Here is a 25,624-nt window from a genome sequence, read left to right as displayed (position 1 = left end):
TTCATCATCAAGTGATTTTGCATCACTTGAAATTTCCACCTTTGTGGCATTCACTCACATCGATGCAGAGAACCACACAGACGGTTGCGTGAGCAAATCAAATATTGTTTTATTCAGATTTTTTTTTCATCCATACAGCAAGAGTCAATTAACAATAAAATGTGCATAAACAAATATGAAGACAGAATAGTACATTATTGTGTGGCAACTGTTAGCAAATACATAACTGGGTGGGTGCACTTACAAGTAAAAAGCAGTCAAAGCGTACATGTGCGCCCAGCAGGGAAGCGAGACCTCGGTTGCAGCCTGAAGACTGAACGTGTGGTTTGGAGAAAATGGTGCTTTGGTTCTGTAGCAACTATACAAAGCAGCCTCGAGTCAGAAACACATCTGATGTTGTCTGGCGACTGTTACATTCATTTTTTTAAAGACTAAATTTGCCAAATAAGCATTTGGTGTGATGAGCCTTCACCTGCTGAGTGCACAGCTATAAGAGCAGGAACAACTGCCCCGTGAGTCAGCGTGGACTGTAATTATACGGCTATGAGAATGTATCCGGGGGGTGGATGAGTGCTAATGTTTTCTCATTCTTTAAATAACAAGTTTGCTTGGAAAATATTTTTATTTTAATCACACAAGAGTAAGATGACTTGTTCTAAAGTATCACTTCTTCCCACTGTGGATGTTATCTACTGCATGGATAATTTGAAAAACAAAGAACAAATGTTGTGTATTCTGTAGTCTGAAGGTGTTATCTTATTACCTTACATATCTATCTTTTGTTTACGTGTTTGTACTTTTACATGCAGTCAAATCAAACTATAATAGAATACACATTTTTGACAGGTTCATGTATCAGCTGTACCATGGGAGCAGCAATACTGCGTGACCAAGTCCAACAAATGGTATATGAATGTTACTGGATATGTCATCCTACAAGAGGGGTGGAGTTAGCATGATATGGGGATATCTACTCCCCTACAACATTCCCTGGCAATACTAGCCACTTATAAAATAAGACAAAAAGCGCATAGCTTTCTCTGAATGCATTGGCCAAGAAACTAGTGCCCTTCTTTGCAAGCATTTTTTTTCTCTTTTAGCTGGTCTTCTAATTTAAGAATTTAAATTAATCTAACAAAATTCCTTATAATTATAGATCTTTTTTTATTCAAAATAATATCTCAATATGATACACATTTTTTTCTCTGTTCATTTGACTATATACAGAAGTGCAAAAAGACAACCTTCGTCCCTTAGGTTCGAACTCATAATCTGCAGCATTTCTGATTCCTCGGGAAAACAGACGCCTCTGCTTCCTCGCTCCTAATCTCGCTATCTATCGAACATCCGAACACCCGTCAAATCTCAATGCTCGTTTTGGCCTGACATTCAGGGCAAACTTAAGAAATATTCAAACAAAAACAAAATTACATATCTCTTTGAAATGGATACAGTAGAAAATAATTTTTACTCTAAAACATGGACAGTCTGAATTTCAGTACAATATAGTATTTTCAAACATGATCTCGACATGTTACAAGGAAAAATTTAAGTTGGTTAAAATAGTTTTTGTGTGTGTGTGTGTGTGTTTGATTTTTTGGTGTTTTTTTCTTGTTAAACTCAGAGACCGCTGCTGTGCAGCAAATCAATTGATCTCGTTCCTCGTATCAAAAAGTCTTCTCATCAACAACAACAACAAAAAATTAACTGACAATGTAACACAACTGAAAAAGACATCCAGCTATATGAATGAAGTGAATATTTAAAACTAACACATTATCATTTATATGGTTTGAAAAAAGTTATGAATGTCATTCTACCTCAACATCTACAACGGCTATATCAATGTTGTCAAGTAATATATAGTAAGGCAAAAACAAAACAACAAAAAAAAAAGAAAAATAATCTAAAACTACATACATCAAATAGATTCAAATTCTTAAGTAGTACATAACACATAAGTTCAATGAAATTTAAGAGAGTAATTGTTATTGTTACAGAGCGAGAAAGAGAAAAAAAAGATCATAAGCGGCATGTGAGAGAACTATAAAACATCATTGGTGTTCTTTACCTGCACGGTGATTGAGAGTACATTTGATTGGGCGAGGACCCATTAACTGTAATCTAAGGCTTTGTTAGGTACATTACAATCGGTAAAGACACGCTGCTGTGAAAAACATAAATCAAGACACATGAATGAAAGATGATAAACCTTTTTCCTTAATTGTTTCAGCCTCTGCAGAGATGTCTCTGTATTCACCCACTGTGGATAAGTTTGAGAGAAAAAAAACAAACTGTGCTTTGGTTTCCATAGTCAGATCTATGCGTGGAGGAAAACCTTTGTGTTTTTGCATGAGATACAAGGCAAACGTTTGAACGTGTTGTACTTCCTCAGAAAATCAAAAATGAAAGTTCACTTGGGATGGGATGTGAAATTAAAATATGGCGACTGGACAAATAATCGTTCAAGTGCACATGTGGTTTAAATGACCAACTAGACCTTTGAGCTTGTTGTTTAAAGTTCGCATCCACACATGGCTCAACAGTGCTTCTTGGGAGACACAGTTTAAGAGCTGCTCCTCTTTACAAGAGGGGGAAACATGGTAACGCAATGTCAATTGAAGCTACACCCTCTACTTTGCCAGGCTTTAGAGTCAATGGACTTGTCCAACGACTTAATTCCAAGAAGGAAAAACAACACTAGTCTATGAAAAAGAGTTATGACAAACTTTAGAAAAATCCTCCATTACTGATTCTAAACAAACAAAAAGGAACAAAAAAAACATCAAATACCAAACAAATTGATTTGGCAAGAAACCCACTTCTAAAACTGATTAATTTGAGAAAAGAAAAAGTTAAAAAACACTCACAATGGAGATTTTTAAAAACAAAACAATACAAAAAAAGAAAAAAAAAGAGCCATACAAAACTTTTACCTTCGGTAAACAAATAACACTGCTGAGATAACACTCTGGTTTTAGCTGTATGGCCTTTATAGCACATCACGAGATGAGAAAAGCTAGCCTGGCTGTGCTTTCAAGGTACACAGGTATGTTGGTTTACCCAGAACATTCATATGTCCAAGACCCTCATGTCAACATCTAGTTTCACTAGTAGCTGTAAAAACACAATACTGTACATGCCTAATTCATTTGGCGAATAAAATCCTGTTAAAATCATTGTGCCTTTCAGATTTCAATTCTAATTCAAGGTGCATGTTTGCATTACTCTTGTAAACGCTGAAATATGGCTATCAATTAAAAAAATAAAAATAATAATAATAAAGCAGAACAAATAAAAAAGGAAAGGAAATCTTGGTCTACTATTGTACCAGCACTTGATGTCGTCTCATGTAACAATGCTCTTGACCTTCTGTGCATGCGGTAATAATAATAATAACTAGAAGAAACTGAGTGCTATGATTCAATCCGACACAGAGGTATCATGTGAACGTTTCCCCCGCCGAGGGGGGGAGAGAGACACGCCGACCCTGGCAACAAGATATGCTCTTCTCTCAGCTGGATGTTGAATTTGACAGCAAATTCTTCTTGACATTGATATGTGGGAAGATGGCACAGATCATGTGTTGTACCCTTGATGTTTTCATGTGTGATGAGACGTGGCAGACCCTCCTTGTCCCACTGCTTGACATTCTGAAGGTTATGTACATAAAGGCTGAACTCTTTTTTTTTGGCTTGGACGGTGCCAGCACACATTCATTTGATCTGCAAGAGACGGTGGATTTAGCTTAAATCAAACTGATGGTAAAGTGTGGTTAGAAGCTCTGTGCGCATACAAATTCGAGGGAAACTTGAAGCAGATAATATGAGTCACACAAATGGAGAAAAAAAAACAAACAACTTGTGATGAATAGAGAATATGTGAGAGTTGAAATAGGAACTCACTGTTCTTGAGAGGAACTACATCTGAGTCAAGTACTTGTGACTACTCAGATGATCTGCAGATATTATTGGAATCTGGGGATAGAACAACAGACAAGAGATCAAATGAAGGATGCTGACGCGAAAACGGACAAAGCTGAGGCTGGCCGGCGCAAATAAGTACAGATCAACATATTTTAACATCATCTCCTCGCATTAAGATGAAGTTATTGCTGGAAAAAACAAAGAGACAAATATGACAAGCTGGGAAAAAAAAGCAATTTGGCTACAGTTGTGGCACAACTGATGCAGACACTTCTGGATAGCAGGGAGAGAGGAGGATTGAAAGGAAGGGAGACACGAGGTGGGAGTTTGGGGCGGGGGAGGTGGATGGGAAACTGTCAGTAAGGTGGCTTCCCCCATGCAAATCTAAGTCCTCCATGTTGTTGACCTGCACGCCTCGATAAAATGCATAAAACTAGTCCAGGATGAAGAACAGCTGCATAATGGTTCATCTCGACTGTTCATCAATCCTGTTTAATGGAAACCTATGATTATGCAATGCAGCTTGCTGCTTACATAAAAACGCCTCCAACAGAACTGAACTTAAACACGCAGCAAGTCATCTTACAGACTGATTTTATAACTTTTTTTTCTGACATTAATAATGAGTATGTCCAGCTTTTTAACACAAAGAATATGGTAAAGCTTTGCTTTACGTGCTGGAAGAAGCAGCAGAAAAAAAAGAGAGGAAAAAAAAAAAGCAAAGCACCAAAGGGCACAGATAGCAACTATTGCACAAGCTGTGCAAATGGCTCTAAAAATGTGGGGAAAAAAACACTGCCTCATACATACCAATTGCATGTATTCGTTGGAAGTCAACTTTGATAAGGAAGAGTCCTCAAAATGGGAAAGGACAAAAATCGAGGTTACAATGAGGACACACATTAAAATACAATACAGCATGTTTTTGTTGTTGTTGTTGTTGTTTTTGTTTGCTCTTTTTAAACACAGGTATATAATCTAAGAAAAAGAGTTATAGTTAAAATGGACAAGTACTACTAGTTTATAGCACTGCTTGTGTTCACAAAACTTTATGTTGGACTGTAGTGTAGGCCAACAAGAGGGAGTACTGCTGTTTACCCAACCCTTGCATTAACACACAAGCATTCCCAGATTATCCATGTGCACTGAGATAGATAGATAGGGAGAGAGAGAGAGAGAGAGAGAGAGAGAGAGAGAGAGAGAGAGAGAGAGAGAGAGAGACTGAGGAGGTAGAGGTGCAAACCTGATTGGTGGAGGCAGTTGCGAAGGGAACGCTTGTGGCAGATGTGGTGGCTGCAGACACAGTGGCTGGAGTACCACCGTGCATCATGGGAACTTTTTTGGAGGGAAAATCATGTAAGCAAAAAATATACAGGAGGAGCAGTGTAGCCACATACACACCAGGCAAATGAGGGAAGGAGAAGGAGAGAGAGAGGAGGTCAGAGAGGGGTTCGATTTAACTAGTTCCCTTTCTTCCCTCTGCCAGCACTGATAAGGATCAAACAGTCTGAGATCGCTGTCTGGCAGCAGCAACTTACTTCCATATTTGCGTGTAATAAGAGTAAACTGCTGCTGTACTCTTCCAGTAAAGAAAAACAAAAACTAGAATGTGGCAGAGGGATACAAAGGTCACCACTCTAACAAACCCCCCTCAGTTTTGTTTAATGTTTTCAAAGGGTTTCTACAGGTGTCAGGTTAAACCAGCCAAAAGCCAAGTTTAGAACGAGCATGAGGACAAGTGTGGTCGAGCAATATATACGGCAGAGAGGTCAAAATAACGAAGCTCAGTTAAACCATGAGGATGTTTTTATACATGTAATAAACAACATTTATATAAAACATTATTTGCCTTTGCCTCAAATCACGTAACCAAAGGACTGACTCTCAGGTCACCAAACAAAAATGCTTACAAATTGTCTAGGAACACAATAAAGTACATTTCACTAAAACTGCGACTCAAACAAACAACAACTAAAGAAGGAAAGCCGGGACCTACCAACGCTGGCTGCAGGTGTCATGCACAATATTGAGCCTGTCCATCATGCAGTGCAACAGGAAGTGGATTGGATAGGGAAGAGAAATCAAAACAGCCCATCACAAGGTTCATTAGAGTGAAGGGAGAGATAACGTGGGGAAAAAAAAGGTTAATATCTCTTGGACACAGACATCAGTGATTGGAAAAGGCGAAGAGGTAAACTCATCATCAGAAAACCAGTTAATTGAATCTACAGTTTCATCTTTGGTGTGAATGACAGAGTGAGAGCAGGGCTATGAGTGTAACTACAGAGCATTAAACATTACGTACGTACTCTAAAAAGAAGTGAGAGGAACAGCAGATGTGTGCAGAAGCCAGACTCTTCAAACTGGTGTTTGTTACCAGATACCATTACCCAGCCCATTCATCCCAGCCCAAGCCAAAGCCCCTCATCGAAATATGAGTGATCACACCGTGAAAAGTCTAACAACCTACTAAAAAAAACAAACTAAACTAATACAAATTATTTGGATTACTAGTATTCATACCTATCATCCTGGGCCTGCATTTAATATGGGGTGAAGGTAGCTATAAAGAATTATATTAAGGCAATTAGTTGACAGATTGAAATAGTGACCCATTTTAATACCTACTGGCCATGCAAAGCCGGACAAAGCATAAAGCACATTTTTTTCAAAGCTCTCTTTTAACACTGAAATACACACATGCAATCCCTGCAAGCCTAGATTAAAATCTAGAGTTATCACTTGCCTATTTTTTTTTAATTCCCTCTTTATAAAAGAAAAACAAAATCTGCTCTGTGCTGCAATCTACCACTCTGTCCGACCGCAGCCAAGCAGAAGCCAGGTTAGACTGATCCAGGCATCCACTCAGTTGGTAAGAGCACTCGTTGTGGTCGCTTTGGGAGCCATACCTGATGGGAGGAAAGCAGCCTGCTGCTGAAACTGCATGCTGGCCAGGGCCTGTTGGTACTGGAGCATGCCAGTGTTAAACACGGCAGAGGCCCCGTTGGCCTTCTCCAGGGCTGCCCGCTTTGGCAGGGGAGCCATGACACTAGGGGCGATGCCCTGCCCATCCAGAAGGAGGGAGGTTAGTGAAAAGGAAAATAAAAAAGCCAGAGAGAGACAGAGGTAAAAAAAAAAAAAGAGAGAGAGAGAGGAAAAAGTAAGACAGAGAGAGAGAAAGAGAGAGAGAGGGTGTGTTGAAAGAGGCAAAAACGGGAAAGAAAACAAAAGAAGGTACATACGTTAGAGGACATCCGAGGAGCACTGTCACAACATCCTTGTGTGTACAACAATAACAATATCATTATATCATCAGTAGCAAGCAAGCAGCAGTCTGACACAAGTACTACACAAGCAGGAGCATGGTGCCTACTGGAGCTACTAGCTAACAAGCATTCATATGTTCATTACATTGGATTGTTAACTCTGCAGTCTTAAGGCTGACTAAGTGCAACATAAGCAAGCATTAACTATTAAAACAATAAGGCTGCTAACAAGTGGTGTAACAGGTAAGAAGCACAGAGAAAAGGGAGGCTGCACTGCTAGCTCCATGATAAACTGTGTAAGCATGTTTAAGTGATGGTTCACTCGCAGACAAAAACGTCAAAAATGGTCTTAGGCCAAGGGACGTAACTCAGAAAGCGGATCCCTGCTGTTTAAAAACCATGAGCGCTCTCGCGTGCGGGCTTCATCTTGGCTTGAGGCCATTCTTGAGGTCTGAATATCCGTGACAACATTTGGTGATGGAGTGAACTATCATTTGAACTGTAATAATCTGTTACGGTGGGATCACTCCTGTATGGTTTTAAAGGCTTTCCCTCTTAGCCCGCTCACCACCACCACCATCACCACCCCCACCCTTATCCATCTGACATGCACTAGCGACACAGACATGCACACATTTGATTGAGCTGCTCCACAACACTGAACACTGACTTAAGACGTTACACTGAAGCCATGCCACCGTTTATAGAAATTCTACTTCCTTAGCCCTCACTGACTGTTGTTAGAAAAGCTACGGGTGATGAACTGATTGTGGCTCCGAGAAAAATGACACATTTAGACTTGGTGCTTGAGGTGATCTGTACAAGAAGAAAAGCTGTTTTGGATGCGACCGTTGGGTTTTTTTTGTAACCCCGGAAAGCCACAATCACTTTATCACAGCCAATCATGACAGATCAACAAGAGGAAAAGACATTGCACTGAGACAACGACAACAGAAATAGCTAGGTATCATTGGTTAAAACACTGCGCTACAACAAAGCCACATGCCAAGCTAAAAGGTGAAAGGTCATAGTACCAGGTCAAAGGTTGCGTCGAGGGGTCGCTTCAGTGATTTGACAGCCGACTGAGTCTTAATTAGCAGGCAGCGAGCACATGATGGCAATGGGCCAATGGGGTTCAAGCGCATTAACATAAACCAGCAAGCAGAGGTGCATCATGGGGGCAGCAGTGCAGTTTGGGTATAGGTGAGAAAAACAAAAACAAATAAAAAAACAAATCATTGGAATGCAAATATACAAGGGGATAACAGGACTAAGGCATGCACAGTGTGGACACTAGCTCTACTGCTCGACAGTTAAATGATCATCAGGAATCGATGACAGCTACTCATCTACATTAGTCATTGTCACACAGAGATGGATGAATATAGCGAGAAGAAAAATTATTCAACCATTACTGTAAGCGATTCTCAGTGACTGAACAGGAAATCATATGGAAGCACATATTCACAGGTTTCCATTTCACTGTGCACATCATAGTCAGGTTCACATTGCAACGGTTCACCCCGAGCTTTCTGTTTCGCTACGTCAATAAAAGCATGTAGAAAACACTTTGATCAGCACTATTATTCACCCGTGCTGTTACTGTAAGACAGGACTGAAAGCACAATGAATCCTTTATAATAATGTCAAGAGGAAGAGAAGTTATAGGTAAGGAAGCACAGAAACAATGGAGTCACAATTAAGGCCAGGCCATCAGAGACAGAGAGAGAGGGGAACTGGACTCTCTACTCGTGTTCTGCGATGATAGAAAAAGGAACAACAATCAAAAAAAGGCTTAGCATGGGAATAACGAAGCTACTAATGCACTATTGTCCGATCCTTCTTCTTATCATCCAGATATGAGCAGGTTTCACCTACATGAACATGCAGACCTTTAAGGTTGGCCTGGCAAAAGCAGAACTGAAAACGCTACATTATACCAACCAGGAAGGTAAAGCAAGTTGAGTACGAAACACAGAACACATCTGCTCTACAGTCGCTAACCCTAACGTAAATATAAAGCCAGTTGTGTGGGTGGTAAATGAGTGTGCGCACGCTTCTGCAGACTGCTCACCATGGCTGCGGCGGCTGTGGCCTGGTTCACCTGGTGCTGGGCAGCCTTTATTTTGGCCTGCAGGTGAGCCGGCGGGTGGAAGTACTTGCACTTTTCTCGGGAGCACCGACCCTTGATGTAGTCCATGCATACAGTGACGGTGTTGTCGTTGGTGTCGATCATAGTGCTGTCTGCGGGGTGAGCGAAGCGACAGTCGTTCTCCCCCCGAGAGCAGTTGCCCCTTTGATACTCCCGACAGACCTACAGACAAATGGGATGAGGCGAATGATAACGTGCAGGCTCCATGTCCAAATTCACCAACGTGGGAGAAAACGTTGTACAGAATATTTTCATGAGATTTCTTTATTTCTTTTTAATTTAACCCTTATTTAACCAGGAAAAATAAGACCTTTGAGATAAAAAAAAAAAATCTATTTTACAAGAGTGTCCCAGCTAAGAAAAGGCTCAGTCCAATAATAAGTCACATAAAAAACTAACACACACACATCTGCCAAATCCACCCAGGCAAAAAATAAAACTAAAACACAAAAACAACCAAAATCTATAAAGTTCACTGTCAATAAAAATGATGACCTTAGTAAAAGTAATAGTCTATGTCCAGTTCACTTAAAATTGCCTTAAATTCAGATTTGCACAGAACACAGAAAAAAAATCCTGATTTGTGCACTCGTATCTCAAATATTAATATTATAATACAAATGGAAGTGATTTTATCTAAACCAGTTAACCCGTGAAAGCCTTTCAGCCTGTGCTGAGCCTTCCTCTATCCAACATCACAAGATATATCTGGATACTTCCTTTTCAACTATTAGTGAGATCCTGTAATGCATTCAGGAAGGTCCACACTATGTTGAACCATTTCTACATTAACACAAATACGTATAATCTCATAATACATTTTACCCCCTATACACAGCTGTGTGTTGCATCTCAGACATTTGTAAGTACGAGAGACACCAGAGGGCAGCACTTTCTTTTAAATTAGGCACACATAAAGGCTGTTGCTTTCCTGACATCAACTCTGCCTTACTCCTGTGAGCGTTTCAGCAGTGTGTGACTGAACATGCTTTATACCGTGCTATGCTACTTTTGTGACATGATGCTATTAAACACACAAAACTGCTATTTTAAATGGTGGCTGTGTGATATTGACACATAAAAGGTGCTATTTAACGACAAAGTTACAAAAGTGTAATTTTAGTGCGGTTTGTATACGTTGAGCGCTGATTATAGCTTCAGCACTCTCTTCTAAATAACACGCCTCTGTTGTTATGCTCGTCTTGTGCCATTGTGTGAAACGCAATGAGCGAAAGCACCATCTCCACGGGAACTTAATTGAGATGCAGTTCATCAGGATTACACGAGTGATAAACCGATGACATTTCATCACAGTTTATCAACCTGTTTTTTATTTTCTTTCAGTTTGGTTTCTACTTTGCATAATTGCACCAGCTATTATAATTCAATTCCGTTTCAGAAACTGTTTATGCAAATCAAGTAAGGGCACCGTTATTCTTATGCTTGTTAAGCTGCTTGCCATTAATATCTGTCTTGTTTACAGGCTCATTATCATTGAGGTTAACGCTACTCTGACTAACAAAGAGATACACCACGAGGAAGAGTTTGTAATGGAAAGTTTTTCATAGAAGAGATGAGATCACAGTTTGTCAGTTTGTGTTTTACCTCAAGTCTGTCTGTTCTCAGCAGTTTCTGGGCTGCAGCGGCTGCGTTGGGGACTTGGCTGACTGCAGGGCTGGACGCCATGAGGACAGGGGTGCTGGGCAGGATCTCTGGAGGCATCAGGCTTGGTGACACAGGGCTTAAGTAGGGATTAAAGGCTGCAGCTGCAGCTGCTGCTGCGCTTGCGTTGGTGGCCAGGCCTGGTGTCACCGAGAACATCGGCTGGAGCGAAACAAAATAAAGGCAGAGGAATTAAAGGACAGCGGGGAGCGCAAACTGCGAGCTTTCCGTAAAGACACGCACTGACATGAAGGGGACTCGAAAGACGGGAAAGAGCCACGCAGACAAGAAGGAGCCATATATGTGTGAGCTTTTACATGTACGTAATCTCACCGTGGGCAGTAGCTGTGGTGTGTTCATACGTGTGTGTCCTCTCACCATAGGTGGTAGCTGCGTGCCAGGCATCATGGCATTGGCGAGCTGCATCTGTTGGGCGAGCATGGCCATATTCTTCTGCTGGATCAGATTGTTCCTGCCATTGATCTCCAGTTGGGTCTTTAGATGGGGAGGAGGGTGCAGGTACTTGCAATTCTCCCTGGAACAACGGCCCTGAGAGGAGTGGAGAGAAGTGACAGCATTAGCATTTAACGGCAGATTCAAAAAGATGTCTTGGCAGCTACCAAACTGGCCGTTATAAAATTTGTATAGACATCCATAGTCTTGAGTAACAACTGTGAGGATCGCCAGCTCCTGTACGATCATCACGATGCCAAGGTTTACCCAGGTAATTGGCCTAACAACTAAATACCTGCTAAACTAATGTCATTCCTAACACTCTCGGCTTGGTGAGGGTGGTAAACATTATATCAGCATTACTTCAAGGCTTGGCAGACTTAAAAAAAAAAAAAAAACTCTCATTATTCACAAGGGGTCACCACAGCAGCACGGTGTGTTTGATTTGGCAGAATCTTTCAATCCAGACACCCTAAAGGGATTTGTGTCTCCTCGTAGATCTAAACAAGCTTTCACTTTGTAAACCACTACACTGCGCACCACCTTTTGCATGTAACAATAAAATATGAATAATGAACACATGGTGCATGTTCAATCTAGTGAAATCCTGCATCCTTGGTTATAGCTACTTCAACGTCAGACACTCAGTTTCACATTGGGTCTGGCCTGAGTCTATCACTAATTGTTAACAGCTTGCTATTTCTGCCAGTCCCAGCTGGGACATGTGTGTATGTGTACACTAGCCCCAGGAGGTCAACTGATGCTGCGCTGCTTTTCTCCAGACATCCAGCTTGGCTACATGTCTAAACGGTGCTAAAAATACCGTCCACTCATATGATCTGTCTATATTATATCAGCAGTCATCCGGAGGTCACGCTTCAAAGCCTCTGAATAATAATCTAAGACAGGGATCCCTTTCTGCTGCCTGTTGCGAGTATCCAATTATATATTCAGTCTGGAGAGGAGTAGTCTAGGAAAAGGTCTGACACACTCAAGCGCATTCTTGTGCAGGCAAGAATGCATATGCATTAATGCATGCACATTGGGGTCAGGTTTCTCTAACAGGTGGCAGATGTATGTCACGCAAACATGAGAGCAAGCACACAAAACACGTCCGCAGTTTAGGAAAGGCGCGTATTTCCTTTCAGCTCTGCGGTACAGCTGATCTGACTGTGCTCTCCCTCGCTGACAGAGCTGACCCCACTGGGATTCATTTCTATACTCTGTCATGACTTCATCTCACTTTTCCATCTCCTTTGCTTTCACTGACACTGGAGCACCGGACAGGTGCAAAGGAAACAGGAAGGAGCACTGAGGGGAAATTTAATGGCAGGGGGTCCTTTTGAAGGTATTTTGTTGTATCCACTTGTCTGAAATTGTGATCTCAAGTTCTACTTGGAGCTCCTTTTAAAATGACAGCAGATTGTGTTGCAGATAGCTGGTTGAGAGCAATTAAGACAGATGCATGGACTATGACTACCTACACGTCTCCTCATGCTCTGTGCCTGCTATCTTCTCTTCTGCTTAGATAACAAAATGGAGCGCACAGATAAGGGGCCTGATATTTTCATTGGTCTGTTTTTATATAAAAAATCTGATGAACAGCTATGGGACAGAAGGCAGCACTGTGTCATTCAGAAAACATGTTAAACTTGCTATGAAATTCTAGCAGTGATAGCAGATAGTAAAGATTTGCTAAAGTTGAATAAAAATGAACACAGGACTCATTTAATTAGTGAGAAGACAAACAGGCACAAAGACAGAGCCATAAAATGGCTTATGCAGATTAGCTATTCACATTTTATGTCACACAGTGTCAATGAGTCAAAAAATGTATATCTATTTCCTAATGCGCAGGGCAAAATAGATGTTTGAATCAACTTAAAAGTTTCATACTGATCTCAAACACATTATACTCTTTTTTTCTTGTTTTTATTCCTTTCATCTTTATATAGGTGTGTCTTTGAGCAACTGTTAGCCATGTGCTCAAACATCTAGGACAGGCCAGGCTATATGTTAGCTGAGCTGGCCTCGACAATTCTGACATATTCAATTCATTCATTTCGAATTCGGTTCAGTTTTATTTATATACTGCCAAATCACAACAACAGTCACCTCAAGCTGTTTTATATTGTAAGGCAAAGACTAAACAACCCCTTATGAGCAAGCACTTGGTAACAGTGGGAAGGAAAAACTCCCTTTTAATAGGCAGTAACCTCCATATAACCAGCCCAAGGGAGGAGTGGCCATCTGCTGTGACCTGTTAGGATTAAATGCAGAGTGCTGTATAAACACATAGTCAGTGGAAAAAGGTGAATGAAGAAGAAACACTCAGTGCAGCAGCAGCCAAGGACTATTGCAGCATAACTATGGAGGATTCAGGTCACATGATCCAGCCCTAAATATATACTATCAAAAAGGAAAGTTTTAAGTTCTTAAAAGTAGTGTCTCCAAAAATCTAAACTGGGATAGGCCTGAAAGCCTCCCATTCTACTTTTAAATGCCCCAGGAACCACAAATTAACCAGCAGTCTGAAAGTGAAACGCTCTATTGGGGTGATATGGTACTATGAGATCTTTAAGATAAGGTCTGAATATTCAAGACCTTAAATGTGAGGAGAAGTTTTTTAAATCTGGCACTAAGGTGTGTGTTTAAAAAAAGAGGAGCTGAAAGCAGGTTCTAATAGCACTCATCCAGAGACTGACAACAACATCCAGAGAGGGGAGGGAGAGTGTGTGTGTGTGTGTGTGTGTGTGTGTGTGTAGGTGTGTGTGTGTGTGTGTGTGTGTGTGAGGGGTAGGTGAAGCGGGGTGGTTGTAAAAACATAAATGATCATGTTGCGCTCACCTCATATGACCCCAACCGTCAACTGCTGGATTTGTTATTGCAGTTTTGTATATGGACGTGTTTTTGTGTTAAGGAGGGCAGAAAATAAAATGCTGCTTTGATTTTTAGTTCAATCATTTGGAGAAAAGAAAATGTCATCAACCATCACTAGCAGCCATTTTGAATTTAAAAAAAGCAGGTCACATAAGAGAAAGCACTCTGATCGCATGGAGAGAGAGAGAGACGGAGAGCGTAAAATGAAAGTCATGGTGACTCAATGGCTGTATCAGTGAAATGTTAGAAGTTGCAGAAGTGATCAGTTTAGACCATCGCGAGCTGTCGCAAGCAGGGTGGGAAGAAAAAAAGAAAAGAGATGCAGACAGGGATGAGAGGAAAACGTAGCCCCTCGCGTCGTGTTTTTGTCTGTTACTGTGACATCACCAGCCTCGAGGAGCAGCTACAGATGGTGTCCACGGTAACAGAGCAGTCAGACACTTCTCCTCTAATACACAGTGACTCCTGAATCCGCCCGATCACTGCCAGAGAGAGAAGCTCGGCAAAGGAAACGCTACAGATAGAGCTGGCCCTGCAGCCACGACTAGTTAAGGGGCATCTTTCACCGCTTGTCTGCGTTTCCATCGCGAAGAAATTCAAACTATGTCGACGAAAGATAGATACATCACCTCCGATAATTCTTATCACTGACCAGCTCTTTCGACTCCACCATGGGATCTCAGTCTGAGCAGGACATTGCACTGTCTCATGATAATGATGGGATTTAAGGATAATTATGCAAATCAAACGTGGGCTGGGCTATGGAAGCTTCAAATCCTTCTTTTTAGGGATTTTTCATAATACATGATAATGAGTGAATAGATGAGTTTGTCACTGCTTCATGCAAGACATGTAAAAACAATCAAAAATGATTCATCCACATCATTAGCTGTTTCCCTAGAATCAGTGTAGGCTGATGAGCAGAGGGCATATTTGTCTTCATTGTTCAAAGTGTGTTTCAGGAAAGTGTTTCCAAGTTCAGGTGATAAGAACTATGAGGGGGGTTAAACTACATATTATAGGTCAGAGTCATGATTTAGTAGAATAATACGACGTTAATACAGTGGGGTTTTTCACCAAGCAGCCGCTGCACTACTAAACTTTCCCTGCCTACTTTAAGTTCAATCCAGGCCATGTTTTATTTTAATAGTGAGAGTCTGCACTTCCCCCGGTGAGCTCAGACTTGCCAAAATCCAGGCCAAACTGGGAACAATAATCCCACTGGCTACTGGGCAGGCTGTTTGATGATAAGTTGCAATAACATGTCCCACCCTGAGCGCACTCTCTTCTAGCTCTCTGTCTCACACTCGTAGACACACACCCAGCTTTGGTGATTGTGTGGGATTTAAACAAACAATGAACCAACGAGTAAAGAATGCTGGGTGGGGCTGTATCCCATCCTTTTAAGGAGCAGACGTGAAGCATGCAGCAAGATGTTGCACTGTGCATGTGCGCGAGCCAGCAAGAAGGAGGGAAACACGAGACAGGTGAAGAAAAACGTCTCTCCCGTGAAGACTATAGTTAAAAGTATTCAGTAAAATGGGGGCTTTTGTATCCATTTCACTTGCAACCCTTAAATATAGTTTGTTATAAAAGTCTGAATGGTTTAAGGCCAAAACCAGATCATCTCTGAACTGCTGCTACATTATGAACTGTCCACACATGTCTTAGCCAGTTATTCTTGCATGTGGCACAGCTAAACAGCGATATGCAGCATTCAGTTATAATTCTGCTCTTTTCAGGAAAACGCCTGCAGAAAACAGGTAAACTGTAACTTCAAGGTCTTTTAAAGTGAGGCTAAGGAGATTCCTAGCTTTATTGTTTTTGGTTTTATTTGATTTTTCTAACATAATTTAACATATTCAACATGGTCACTTGATTGTTTCAATCTTTACTGTCTTATTTCTGGTATCAAAGTTCTGATTTCGTGACAGCCCTACTTGGTAAGTTTACATTTTGTATATGTCAAGATGCAAACATCAGCTGAACCACTCTGTCTCCAGTTTATTAAACTTTTTCAAAGATTCCCCAAAAGGTTAAAATTTAATAAACTGAAACAGTGATTCTGTTTGGATTATATTTAACCCAGACTAACTATATGTTTGCCAGATGCTAGTGAAATAGGAGCTGGTCTATATTTTTTATAGTTCAAATTTTGTAATTTAAATACATCACAATCACTTAAATTCATTTTGTGATCTTTTGGTATGGTGGCCCTGAGAGGTCAAACGCCACTAAAGAACACAAAGCACAATGGACGCGGTTCTGGGGAGACAATTACGTGACTGACGAGCTACAGAAGTGACAGAAACCAAAGCACGTGAAAGACTGCACTGAGACACGTTTAAAAGAAGCAGAGGACTCATCTGAGATGTGTGTTTTAATCACATGACTCAGATGATATTGTAGACACATGTTTGCTATTATCCGTTTACTGTTAGCTTGCCACTTGCGCAGCTGGTCGATCAACACTTCTGTTGTATTTGTCCTCTCAGGGCCACTGTACTTTGGCCCCCTCAAAAAAAATAACTGGAAACTCTGCAGCATAATTTCCTGAGGACATCAATCTGTCCAAACCTTTTACTAAAAAAATAAATACCTAAAAACAAACACACAATATTCTAGTTACCGCAGGCTAACCCATTTGAAGCGTGACCGTGGATGTATTTATATCCTGCATACCGTTAACCTACATCCTTTTAAACACACTACAGAGACAGTTACAGTTGATCCAACTTCACTTCCCCTCTTATCTTTGATGCTCCAGCGTTGTGGTGTGATGTTATGGTGTAAGATTCAGTTGTGTTGAGTTGTGCTGTGAAGCTACTCTGTTCTCTGTACTGCGTTCCACTGACTTCTGTCTAAACATACACAGAGATGAAAGCCCTTTCTCTTCACACACACTCTGAATGAAGCTTTGTTCTGCTGGGGAATAGCACAGACTCAAAGGACCGGACCCAGCGGTTGGTCTCTTTGTCTACCATGCACCCAAATATGGCATAAAACATAAAATACAGCTAACTCAGTCAATATACTAATGTGCACGTTGACTGGAATTTCCTGGTAAAACAGCAAGCACCCAAATTACTGGAAAAAAGAGCGAGCCAGAAATATTCCGATGTGATAGTCTCATCTTATCCCTGCTAAATTTGCAAGCATTAAGTAATTAGCAATTCACAATCAATAACACCCATTTAGAGAAGAGAAAAATTGATTTTCTTTTCTTTTCAGTCACTTAATTTAGCATCAAATTAACAGCAGATTTTGAAGAAAGCAAAGAAGACGGCAGAGGTCTTTGGAGTCTTAGTGATGTAGTGCCGTTTCTTTGCTGAGGCCTGCATGTCTATATCAGACCATAAACACGCACTCGTACTCATGCCCACATCTCCTTATTGGGGCTCAATGCACCCAGTAATCTGTGAAGTGAAGATTAGTGGTCAGTGAGTTGATGTGACCAGCGGGCCTTGTGGAGATATGAAGAAAAGAGGGAGTGTCAATCTATGATAATAGCCATACTGGTTACGGTGACGCATCCCCGCCCTCACCTAACAACGGCAGAGAGAATGAGGATTACAGGCTAGAATAGAGTTACAACACGGACCACACAGAGTGCGATAAGGTACGTCGTGTGGCTGTGGGAAAAATGTGAGCAGAATGCATCAGCGGATTTTCTGGGTTTTAGGAGAAAAATATTTCCCAAATTGCAGCTGTGGTTCAAATGTAAACACCCACATGCATGTGACACAGTAGCATCCACATAAAACTATTCATATAGACACAGACAGACAGACACACAAAATGCAGGCTGAGCAATGAGTTATTCACACTCGAGAGGGTGTTGGTTCTCAGAAATCCCTCAGGTCAGATGTCACGTACACAGGAGCTCTGGATCCAAACTTAGACCTCCCTCTGTTTTTTGTTTTTTTTTTCTCACATGCCCCCCTCCTCTCCCTGTCTGCCTCTCTCTCTCTTGCTATCTCTTGATACACAAACCAACTTTCATGTGACTTTGTTTACATTAAGGTCCCCCTTTCTCAGTTTAGCAATGCTTCTCCTCCTGCGAGGTCAGTTTCTTGCTTTTCATTATCCGTGATAACAGAACAATCACACGAGTATTGATTTGAGCCGCAGCACTTTATGAAAGCCATCCAGTGCTTGCGACGTAGCCCGGTAACATTCATTTAATCATCTCCGAGCTCTGCCTCAGAGTGAGAAAGAAGAGTCGCTGAGCAGAAATCGCAAGTCTGAGGCAGCAATGACGCATCAATAGCAACACTGTTTCTGAAATGACTGAGGTGGGCTCTTTTTCTAATATTGGGCCTTCTGGGTTGAGAAATAAAGACTTTCTTTTATCTAAATGAGCCATTTCAAAACTTAAAGCATGAGTAATGCAGTGGGATGCAATATATTCTCACTAAAGAAAATCTAAATGACTAGTAGACTTACAATGCCCTGTATATATATACATATTTATTTATTTGTTATAAAATATATAATACAGTCGTGGTGTATAATGAGCTTAGATTACAAACGCAATCTGGAGACAGACAAAGAAAATGGGGAAGTGATCTTAATACAGAGAAAACAAAGTCACCTACAAATAAAGCCCCTTAGCCTGGGATGAGTTACGTGTACCAATCTCCTTCCATATTTTTTTGTCTTTCAAGCAAGACTACATCATTATCTCTATCACTTCAGAGTGGCAGCGTTGTGATGCATTTGAACCCTAAGCAAGGGGAACAGGGGAAAAAAAGCCTCTTCTATCAGTAGCCAAGTAATAACCACGGGGAAAATGATTAGTTTAGTTTGCAGCACTAACAGATTTAATCTGGTATGTATTATGCTAATCTGATTTTACAGTCTGTAATCCTATCCACGGCTCTAATCCCACTGTCAACTGGCCTAATCCTGTTTCTGTGTGTGATTATGTCTTTTGGGCTTGGCACCAGCACGAGGACGATTTCACCCTCTTCCTCTCATACAGCTTTTTATCAAGTGGTTTAGCCTCATACTCTTTCTATTATGGAAGATAATATTCTGATATTCATAATCTGATATTCTGATATTAGCAACAGCTAACTTGCAACTTCAGAATTAAATCCAGCCCAAAAGATTTTGCAAGCAAGGCTACAGCCACAAATGCAAGTCATACGCTATATTCTGCTGTCTGTGAGCGTCATATAAAGTAATTAGGGCTAATAATTGGTGTTCAGATTGTGTCACTGTTTCAGGTCAAGAAAACAACAACACATGAATTATCCTGCCTAAATTAAGCCTAAATTTGAGGCTGTTGACTGTGACTCATTGCTCAATAACATATAATGAAATAAACAAATGCATAATGGAGAATATCTTAAGTTTCAGATTCGCCAAATAAGGTAAAAGGTTTTCCTTGCGATGACAGTGAAAACTGAATTGAAGACAAGCAGAAAGTGATTAAGACTGTTGCCATGAGTCTGACAGGCCCAGACACTGCGATTCTGAGAAGGAATGCACTTAAAGAAAAACAAGACAGGCACACAGAGAGCAATTGAGAAAGAGAAAAACACATGGACAGCTATCAACTATTTTTTTCCCCTTTTTGCCTCACAGTCACCATTAGAAAGCATGTGAGTGTGCAGCGCCTGACATAGCCTCCTTAATGTTTTGGCATCGTCGGAGAGAAAAGAGGCAGGGTAAACGTGACTGCTGGACCGAGGAGGGGGAGTGGCAGAGTGAAAAGGTGTTAAGAGAATTGAATCTAAGTGAGCGGCTGTGCCCTCAAGCTACGCGCTCACCTGTCTTGTAGGATTGATGATAGCCTAGCTAACTGCAGCATCAACTAGTGCTGTTATCAGTAACTATTAATAAAGCTGACATAATTTTGTTTCTTTGTTATATACTATATAGCGTCAAAAATGTAACCGAATGGGCACACCTTGCAGTTCATTGTGTTATCTATTGATTTGAATCACGGACCAGTGGCATTACCAACACTAATTATAAAGTATTGTGCCAAAGTCTTGACCCACCTCTCCATTTTTAAAAAATATTTTGCTTCCAAGGAGCCCGAATTTTTGTAACTTTTTAAAGGTGGGCTTGATCAATACTTCTCCAGGGTTTCTGAAGCTCTTTCCAAGTTTCTTTACTTAGACTTTGGCTCGTTTTCAGTCCAGTCCTTGTGCCTGACCATTTTCAGAGGAATTAAGCCACTTTAGACCGACCTATAAGTCATTCAAAAATTATAAGGCCACCTAATTCCAGGGATGAACCAGTGTTGTGTCTACATGCAAAGGACAATTTTGCAAAAAACACTTAAACACTAACTTTTTTACTGCACAAAAACACATAATTGAGTTGAATTTGACTGCATGAATTGAAAAATACCAAAGATAACAGCAGTTTTAATGAGATAAAATAGTAATTTTGCATCAACAAGGCAAAATAAAAATCCACCAGACCCAACACAGAACCTGAGACACAGATCTTTCAGTTGATCCATCTACTGTTCACTGAAGCCTTAAACAGAAATGGTCTTAGTGGAACACTAGGTGTCAAGAAGCCATTCTTAATGAAATCAAACAGGAAGAAAAGGGCGAGGTATGCCAATTTAAACAACAAGTGGACTGAAAATCAGTGGCAGCAGTGCTCACGAATGACTATGAATCCAAATGTGAAATTCCTGGTTCAAATATTGTCCCTAAGAACAGAGGAAGTCGGGAGAGAGGTGAGTGTCTACGGTCATCTGTAAAACACGGTGGAGGCTCTATCATTTCCGCCAGTGGGGTTGGAGATCTTGCCAATTTGATGGAATTATGAACACAGAAAAGTACCATCAGATTCTGATACCATCTGGAAAGCATCTGATTGTCAACAGCTTCATGCTTTAGCATGACAATAATCCCAAACATACTGTTAATACAGTAAAAGCATACCTGGCCTCCCCAGAGCCCAGATCTCCCATTACTGAAGCAGCTCGGGATCATCTTGACAGATAACAGAACAAAACGCAGCTAAGATCCAAAGAATAGCTTTGAATGTCCTTCGAGCAGCCTGGAGAACTATTCCTAAAGACTACTTAAAGAAATTACAAAAAGGTTTGCCAACCAGAGTTCAGGCTGTGTCGAAGAACAAAGGTGGTCACACCAAATATTGACTTTTGAGCTTGTTATATTGCTTCCATATATGCACACATTTCAGTAAATCGCTGCACCTACTTCCCATTTCCCCAACAAAATATAAAGAAATGAGGGGTGGACTTAATCAGCTCAGTACAGATTATGTTTTACGAGTTTCGGATAATTTAACGCCTGAATCGTGACTTTGATCTGTCAATATTTGCTACTGGGTGGAGCAAACAAACCCTCGGGCTATTTGTGGCTTTCTGTTAAGTCTGTACGTTAAAGACAGATTCAGAAAGGGTAGCTAGAGAAGTAATCATTGTATCACTGGTGTTATAAATGGGCCCAGTGTGATGCCGGGACAGGGACGGCTGACACCGAGAAGAAAAGACTGTTGTTGCTGATCTTCTGTCACATAAGCTCACAGACAAGATGCATAGATGCGCTGATGTGACAAGGATGCACACACAACCTAAAACAAGCAGGCCAAGGAAAAGGCTCTATGTGGTTTAGTGTGTGCATCAACCAGGATTAGCGTGGTCCAAGCATGAATGTGACAAAGACTTAAGAATAGGCCCATTGATGCCAGGAGAAAGAAAACTAAAAACGCCTACTTACTGAAATAAAATCCCAGTTATGGGTCTCAGTTTATTTTAATAAGCTAGAGGAAAGACTGAGCACAGCCACGCACAGCATCCGTTTAGCAGAAGCTGTATCGTACAGATGAATAAATCTACCCCTTAAATATATTTAAAGAGGAGAAAGAGCTTTTCTGTATGCAGTCATAGAAATCCCATTAGGAATGCAATTAAGATGAAAAGTCTGCAAGAGGAGTTACATCATTCCTGCCAGAATCCGACTGAAAATTTGCACCATGCCACTGAAAACAAACCTTGCTGACTATGGCTTGCACTTTTTGAAAGTCAGTGTATCAAAAGCAAAGTGAGTACGGCTGACCTATGACCGACTGTGGATTCCACGTGCTCATCTGTGGCTGCTGTGTTGGAAAATGGCACATCTGTCTGTCTTTAGTGTGTGTGTGGTGTGCTTACGTTAACCCTTGCAGTTGATTTAACGTGGCAGAGTGTTCCTCAGGTTATCGCTGGCCAAAAAAGGTGACGGGTATTGAACGCACGTGGCCATATACAGTCAGTCATTGCGGAGACTGGCAGAAAAATTTGTTTGAAATCACAAAAACGCCGTCAGCTAGCAACATGGCTAATATTTACCAGAAAGGTCTGTCTGGTGTGTCTGTGTGTATTTAACCTCACTGTACTGGATCTAAACGTGCTGTCAAAATATGACCAGCGAAACGAGAGGAAAGGCAGATAGAGGAAAGAGAATGAACGGGAGAAAAAGCCAGACAGATGCAGTCCAGACCAGAAGTTGTAAATCAGGTGTAAAATAATGGCTAAAACAAAGTGTCAGGTCGCAGCTTTTATGCGTGTTTACATTGACGTAGACAGAGCCATGTGGGGAAATGTAAGCGGCCTAATAAAAAGAATTACCACCAGCGTAAGGGGTTGAAAAGTAGCTGGACAGCAATGCATAAAGTCAAATAAACCAGCATATTTAACAGATTGTGGAAAATCCTGTGGAGAAAATGACTAATTTAAGTATTCAGTCCACAGATATTAACACACGATATATCTTCACTGGGGACGCTCCCTCAGCCTTTTACCGCTGCTTGTTGTGGCATCTTTCCGTGATTAGTCTCAGCAGGGGGAAACCATCTGCAATCAGACTGATATCAGGTGATGCTCATGCTGTGACTTATGGGCAATTGCTTTTTTCTTTCAGCAACTTTTTTCTTTCATCATTCCTGTAGTTCACTAATTACTTTTTTGTATATTTTTGAACTGCAATCAGTTTTTTCTGGATTTTCGGCTCGCGTGGGAGGTATCATGAACAACAGGGAAACATGTATGCCTACATCCTCTGTCTAGCAGCTTGTTAGGCCTTTACATGAGTACTTCTGCTTTTTTTTTTTTCAACATTTCTAGCAGCTGACTTTGGCAAACCGATTACCTTTTGTGTACCTCTGATAGATTATTTCTTTTGTTAACCCCTATTATTGTTTTCTTCAAGTAAAAGTGAACTCTTAACCCATATTGACAGAAAAATTCACATGAGTCTAATTGCCAACCTCAGTCACACAGTTCTTTTTACACGGATGTAAAGCATACTTGAGACTTGGCCTTTTACAGTAGCACCTGCTTTATGTCGAATTTAATGTGCCGAAGTGAGAAATCAAAGAAAAAACGGTCCCTGAACAAATAATTGGTGTGCAGATGGTAAACAAGCAAATATTTCTCCTTTAACATCCAGCTCGCCTCAAACAGTGCAGCAACACAAACGAAGCTGCTGCAACAGCACCACAAATACCAATGTAACGCACGTGCATGTGCTCAGAAACGTGATGACAGCGGGTGTGTCAGGCTGGCAGGTAGACAAAGCACAAAGTCTATGCTGTGTGAAAGCATGTGTGTGTGTGTGTATCTTCAAACGGTTCTCTGTGGTAGACGATCAACTGCTTCCATTTTTTTAACATTTTGGATGCCATCCGGGGTTAAACAAGGACCTGCTCCTGACCTAATTCCACACGGGTTTGTGTTGTACGATACGTGTGTGGTAATAGCTGTGCTAGTAGGGTAGTTATCCAGGTGTAATGTGACCCATCTTGCCCGGGAATGGGTGTGTCCTGATGTAACAGACAGACCGAGCGGAACAGCACAGAAGGCGCTTTTAATGAGCATTAAAAACAAGCAACAACAAGTTCATTTACAGCAGAGAACAACTTGCCTCATATACTAATGAGGCAGGTTGCGCGCTTGTTTCTGCAACATTAAGCCCGTGTTACACTTCTATCAGCTTTAGTGTACAAGCAGAGAGAACAAGTGGTGTCAACTAGAGTGAGTTAAAAGTAGGTTACTACGCTGTACCTCCTCGAAGTATCGGGCATATTTTAAACATCTGCCTCATCAGTTAATCTGTTGTTTAGATTAGTTTTAGCTATGAGGCGCGTTGTTTATTAAGATTCCAATTTATTACACCTCAACTATCTGCTCTGCAGTTAATCATTGACGGACAAAGTTACAAAGCTGACTTTAAATCAGGGAGTCCAGGCTACCATTATCCTTCTCTAAATATTTACCCTGCTTCGACATAGCTGAGCTGTCTGTGCTGCACCAACCAGATAGACAGGCAACAGAAACGGCTGCACTCTGAGGTTAAGGCCAAGTGTAAGGCCAGCAAACACCCACAAGCATCTTGTTCAAGCACGGGCAGATTCAAAAGCACCTCGACTCTGTTACAGGTCTGTGGCCTAGATGGATACGTGGTTGTAATTGATTTTCTAGCTTGAGGGAATGTGGTGCACATATGATTACTGCCATGAGAAATCACGATTTAACTCCTTTTTACTATTTCTGGTATCAATATATTATGTACAATGTCATTTAGTGCCGGACAGATGTTTGTGAGGCCGTGACCGTGACATTAAAAAAAAAAAAGAAAAAGGCCGAAAAGAGAGCGAGAGTGGCTGTTGGGGAAATGACTGGGTTTGGGTGTGACCTGCTCAGCTATGCACTAGTGATCATGTGAGACCTGTGCTAATTATACACTTCTCAAGAAGAAGGTCGATCCTCTCTCATGGGCAGAAAACATGTGCACATGTGTCCAGGAGGGTGCATTAGTGTGTGCGTGTTGGGAGTGGGCAATGTGGCTTCATGTAACACAACTCATTCGAGAGTTAGTCCTATTTCAACCTCTCAATCTGTGTTAAAGAGAATTAGGGCAGCTGATTTTTCACTCAGTGCTGCTGCGGGTCTGTTTAGAAAGACTAATGCAGAGTGTGTGTGTGTGCAGAACTAGAGGTTTATGCCTTATCATATGGTGTGAACATTTATCTGACAAATCCACATGTTTTCTTTCTGATATTTCCTCTATCCTCATTTGCTCTTTCTCTGTCTTTTTACTTTCTGCTTCTCTTTCCATTGTGGGTTTCGGAGACCTGCTGTTTTTCATTACCAGTGGAAAAAATGGGGCGAGTGGTTTAAAAAAAAAAAAAGTATTACCCATCTCCATTAATACACATATCCTAGTGGAAAATGAGTCCAAACTACTAAAAAAGGACTTCAGAGTCCTTCAAAAAGCCACCGTATACTTGCCAGTCACTCCTTTTTA

General features: G+C 41.0%; 1 protein-coding gene across 20 annotated transcripts in view; it reads right to left on the bottom strand.

Moving 5' to 3' along the window:
• Positions 1 to 84: 84 nt before the first annotated feature.
• mbnl1 (muscleblind-like splicing regulator 1) overlaps positions 85 to 25,624 on the bottom strand; it is a 40,174-nt gene continuing 14,634 nt past the window's right edge. For 5 of the 20 annotated variants that reach the window (XM_085142091.1, XM_085142088.1, XM_085142087.1 and 2 more), the window contains 10 exons: positions 11,340 to 11,555; positions 10,950 to 11,168; positions 9,267 to 9,506; positions 8,227 to 8,280; positions 6,836 to 6,989; positions 5,923 to 5,958; positions 5,170 to 5,261; positions 4,737 to 4,781; positions 3,906 to 3,977; positions 85 to 3,725 (listed from right to left, as the gene is read on the bottom strand). In XM_085142091.1, coding sequence (XP_084998217.1) covers positions 3,921 to 3,977; positions 4,737 to 4,781; positions 5,170 to 5,261; positions 5,923 to 5,958; positions 6,836 to 6,989; positions 8,227 to 8,280; positions 9,267 to 9,506; positions 10,950 to 11,168; positions 11,340 to 11,555 — 1,113 coding nt within the window. In that variant the 3' untranslated portion in view covers positions 85 to 3,725; positions 3,906 to 3,920. The remainder of the gene's footprint in view (positions 3,726 to 3,905; positions 3,978 to 4,736; positions 4,782 to 5,169; positions 5,262 to 5,922; positions 5,959 to 6,835; positions 6,990 to 8,226; positions 8,281 to 9,266; positions 9,507 to 10,949; positions 11,169 to 11,339; positions 11,556 to 25,624) is intronic. The other 15 variants (XM_085142092.1, XM_085142094.1, XM_085142095.1 and 12 more) reach the window with 15 other exon arrangements.

This window comes from Neolamprologus multifasciatus, chromosome 18, assembly GCF_963576455.1.
Source record: "Neolamprologus multifasciatus chromosome 18, fNeoMul1.2, whole genome shotgun sequence".
NCBI lineage: Eukaryota > Metazoa > Chordata > Actinopteri > Cichliformes > Cichlidae > Neolamprologus > Neolamprologus multifasciatus.
This window is presented reverse-complemented; position numbering and strand designations above follow the sequence as displayed.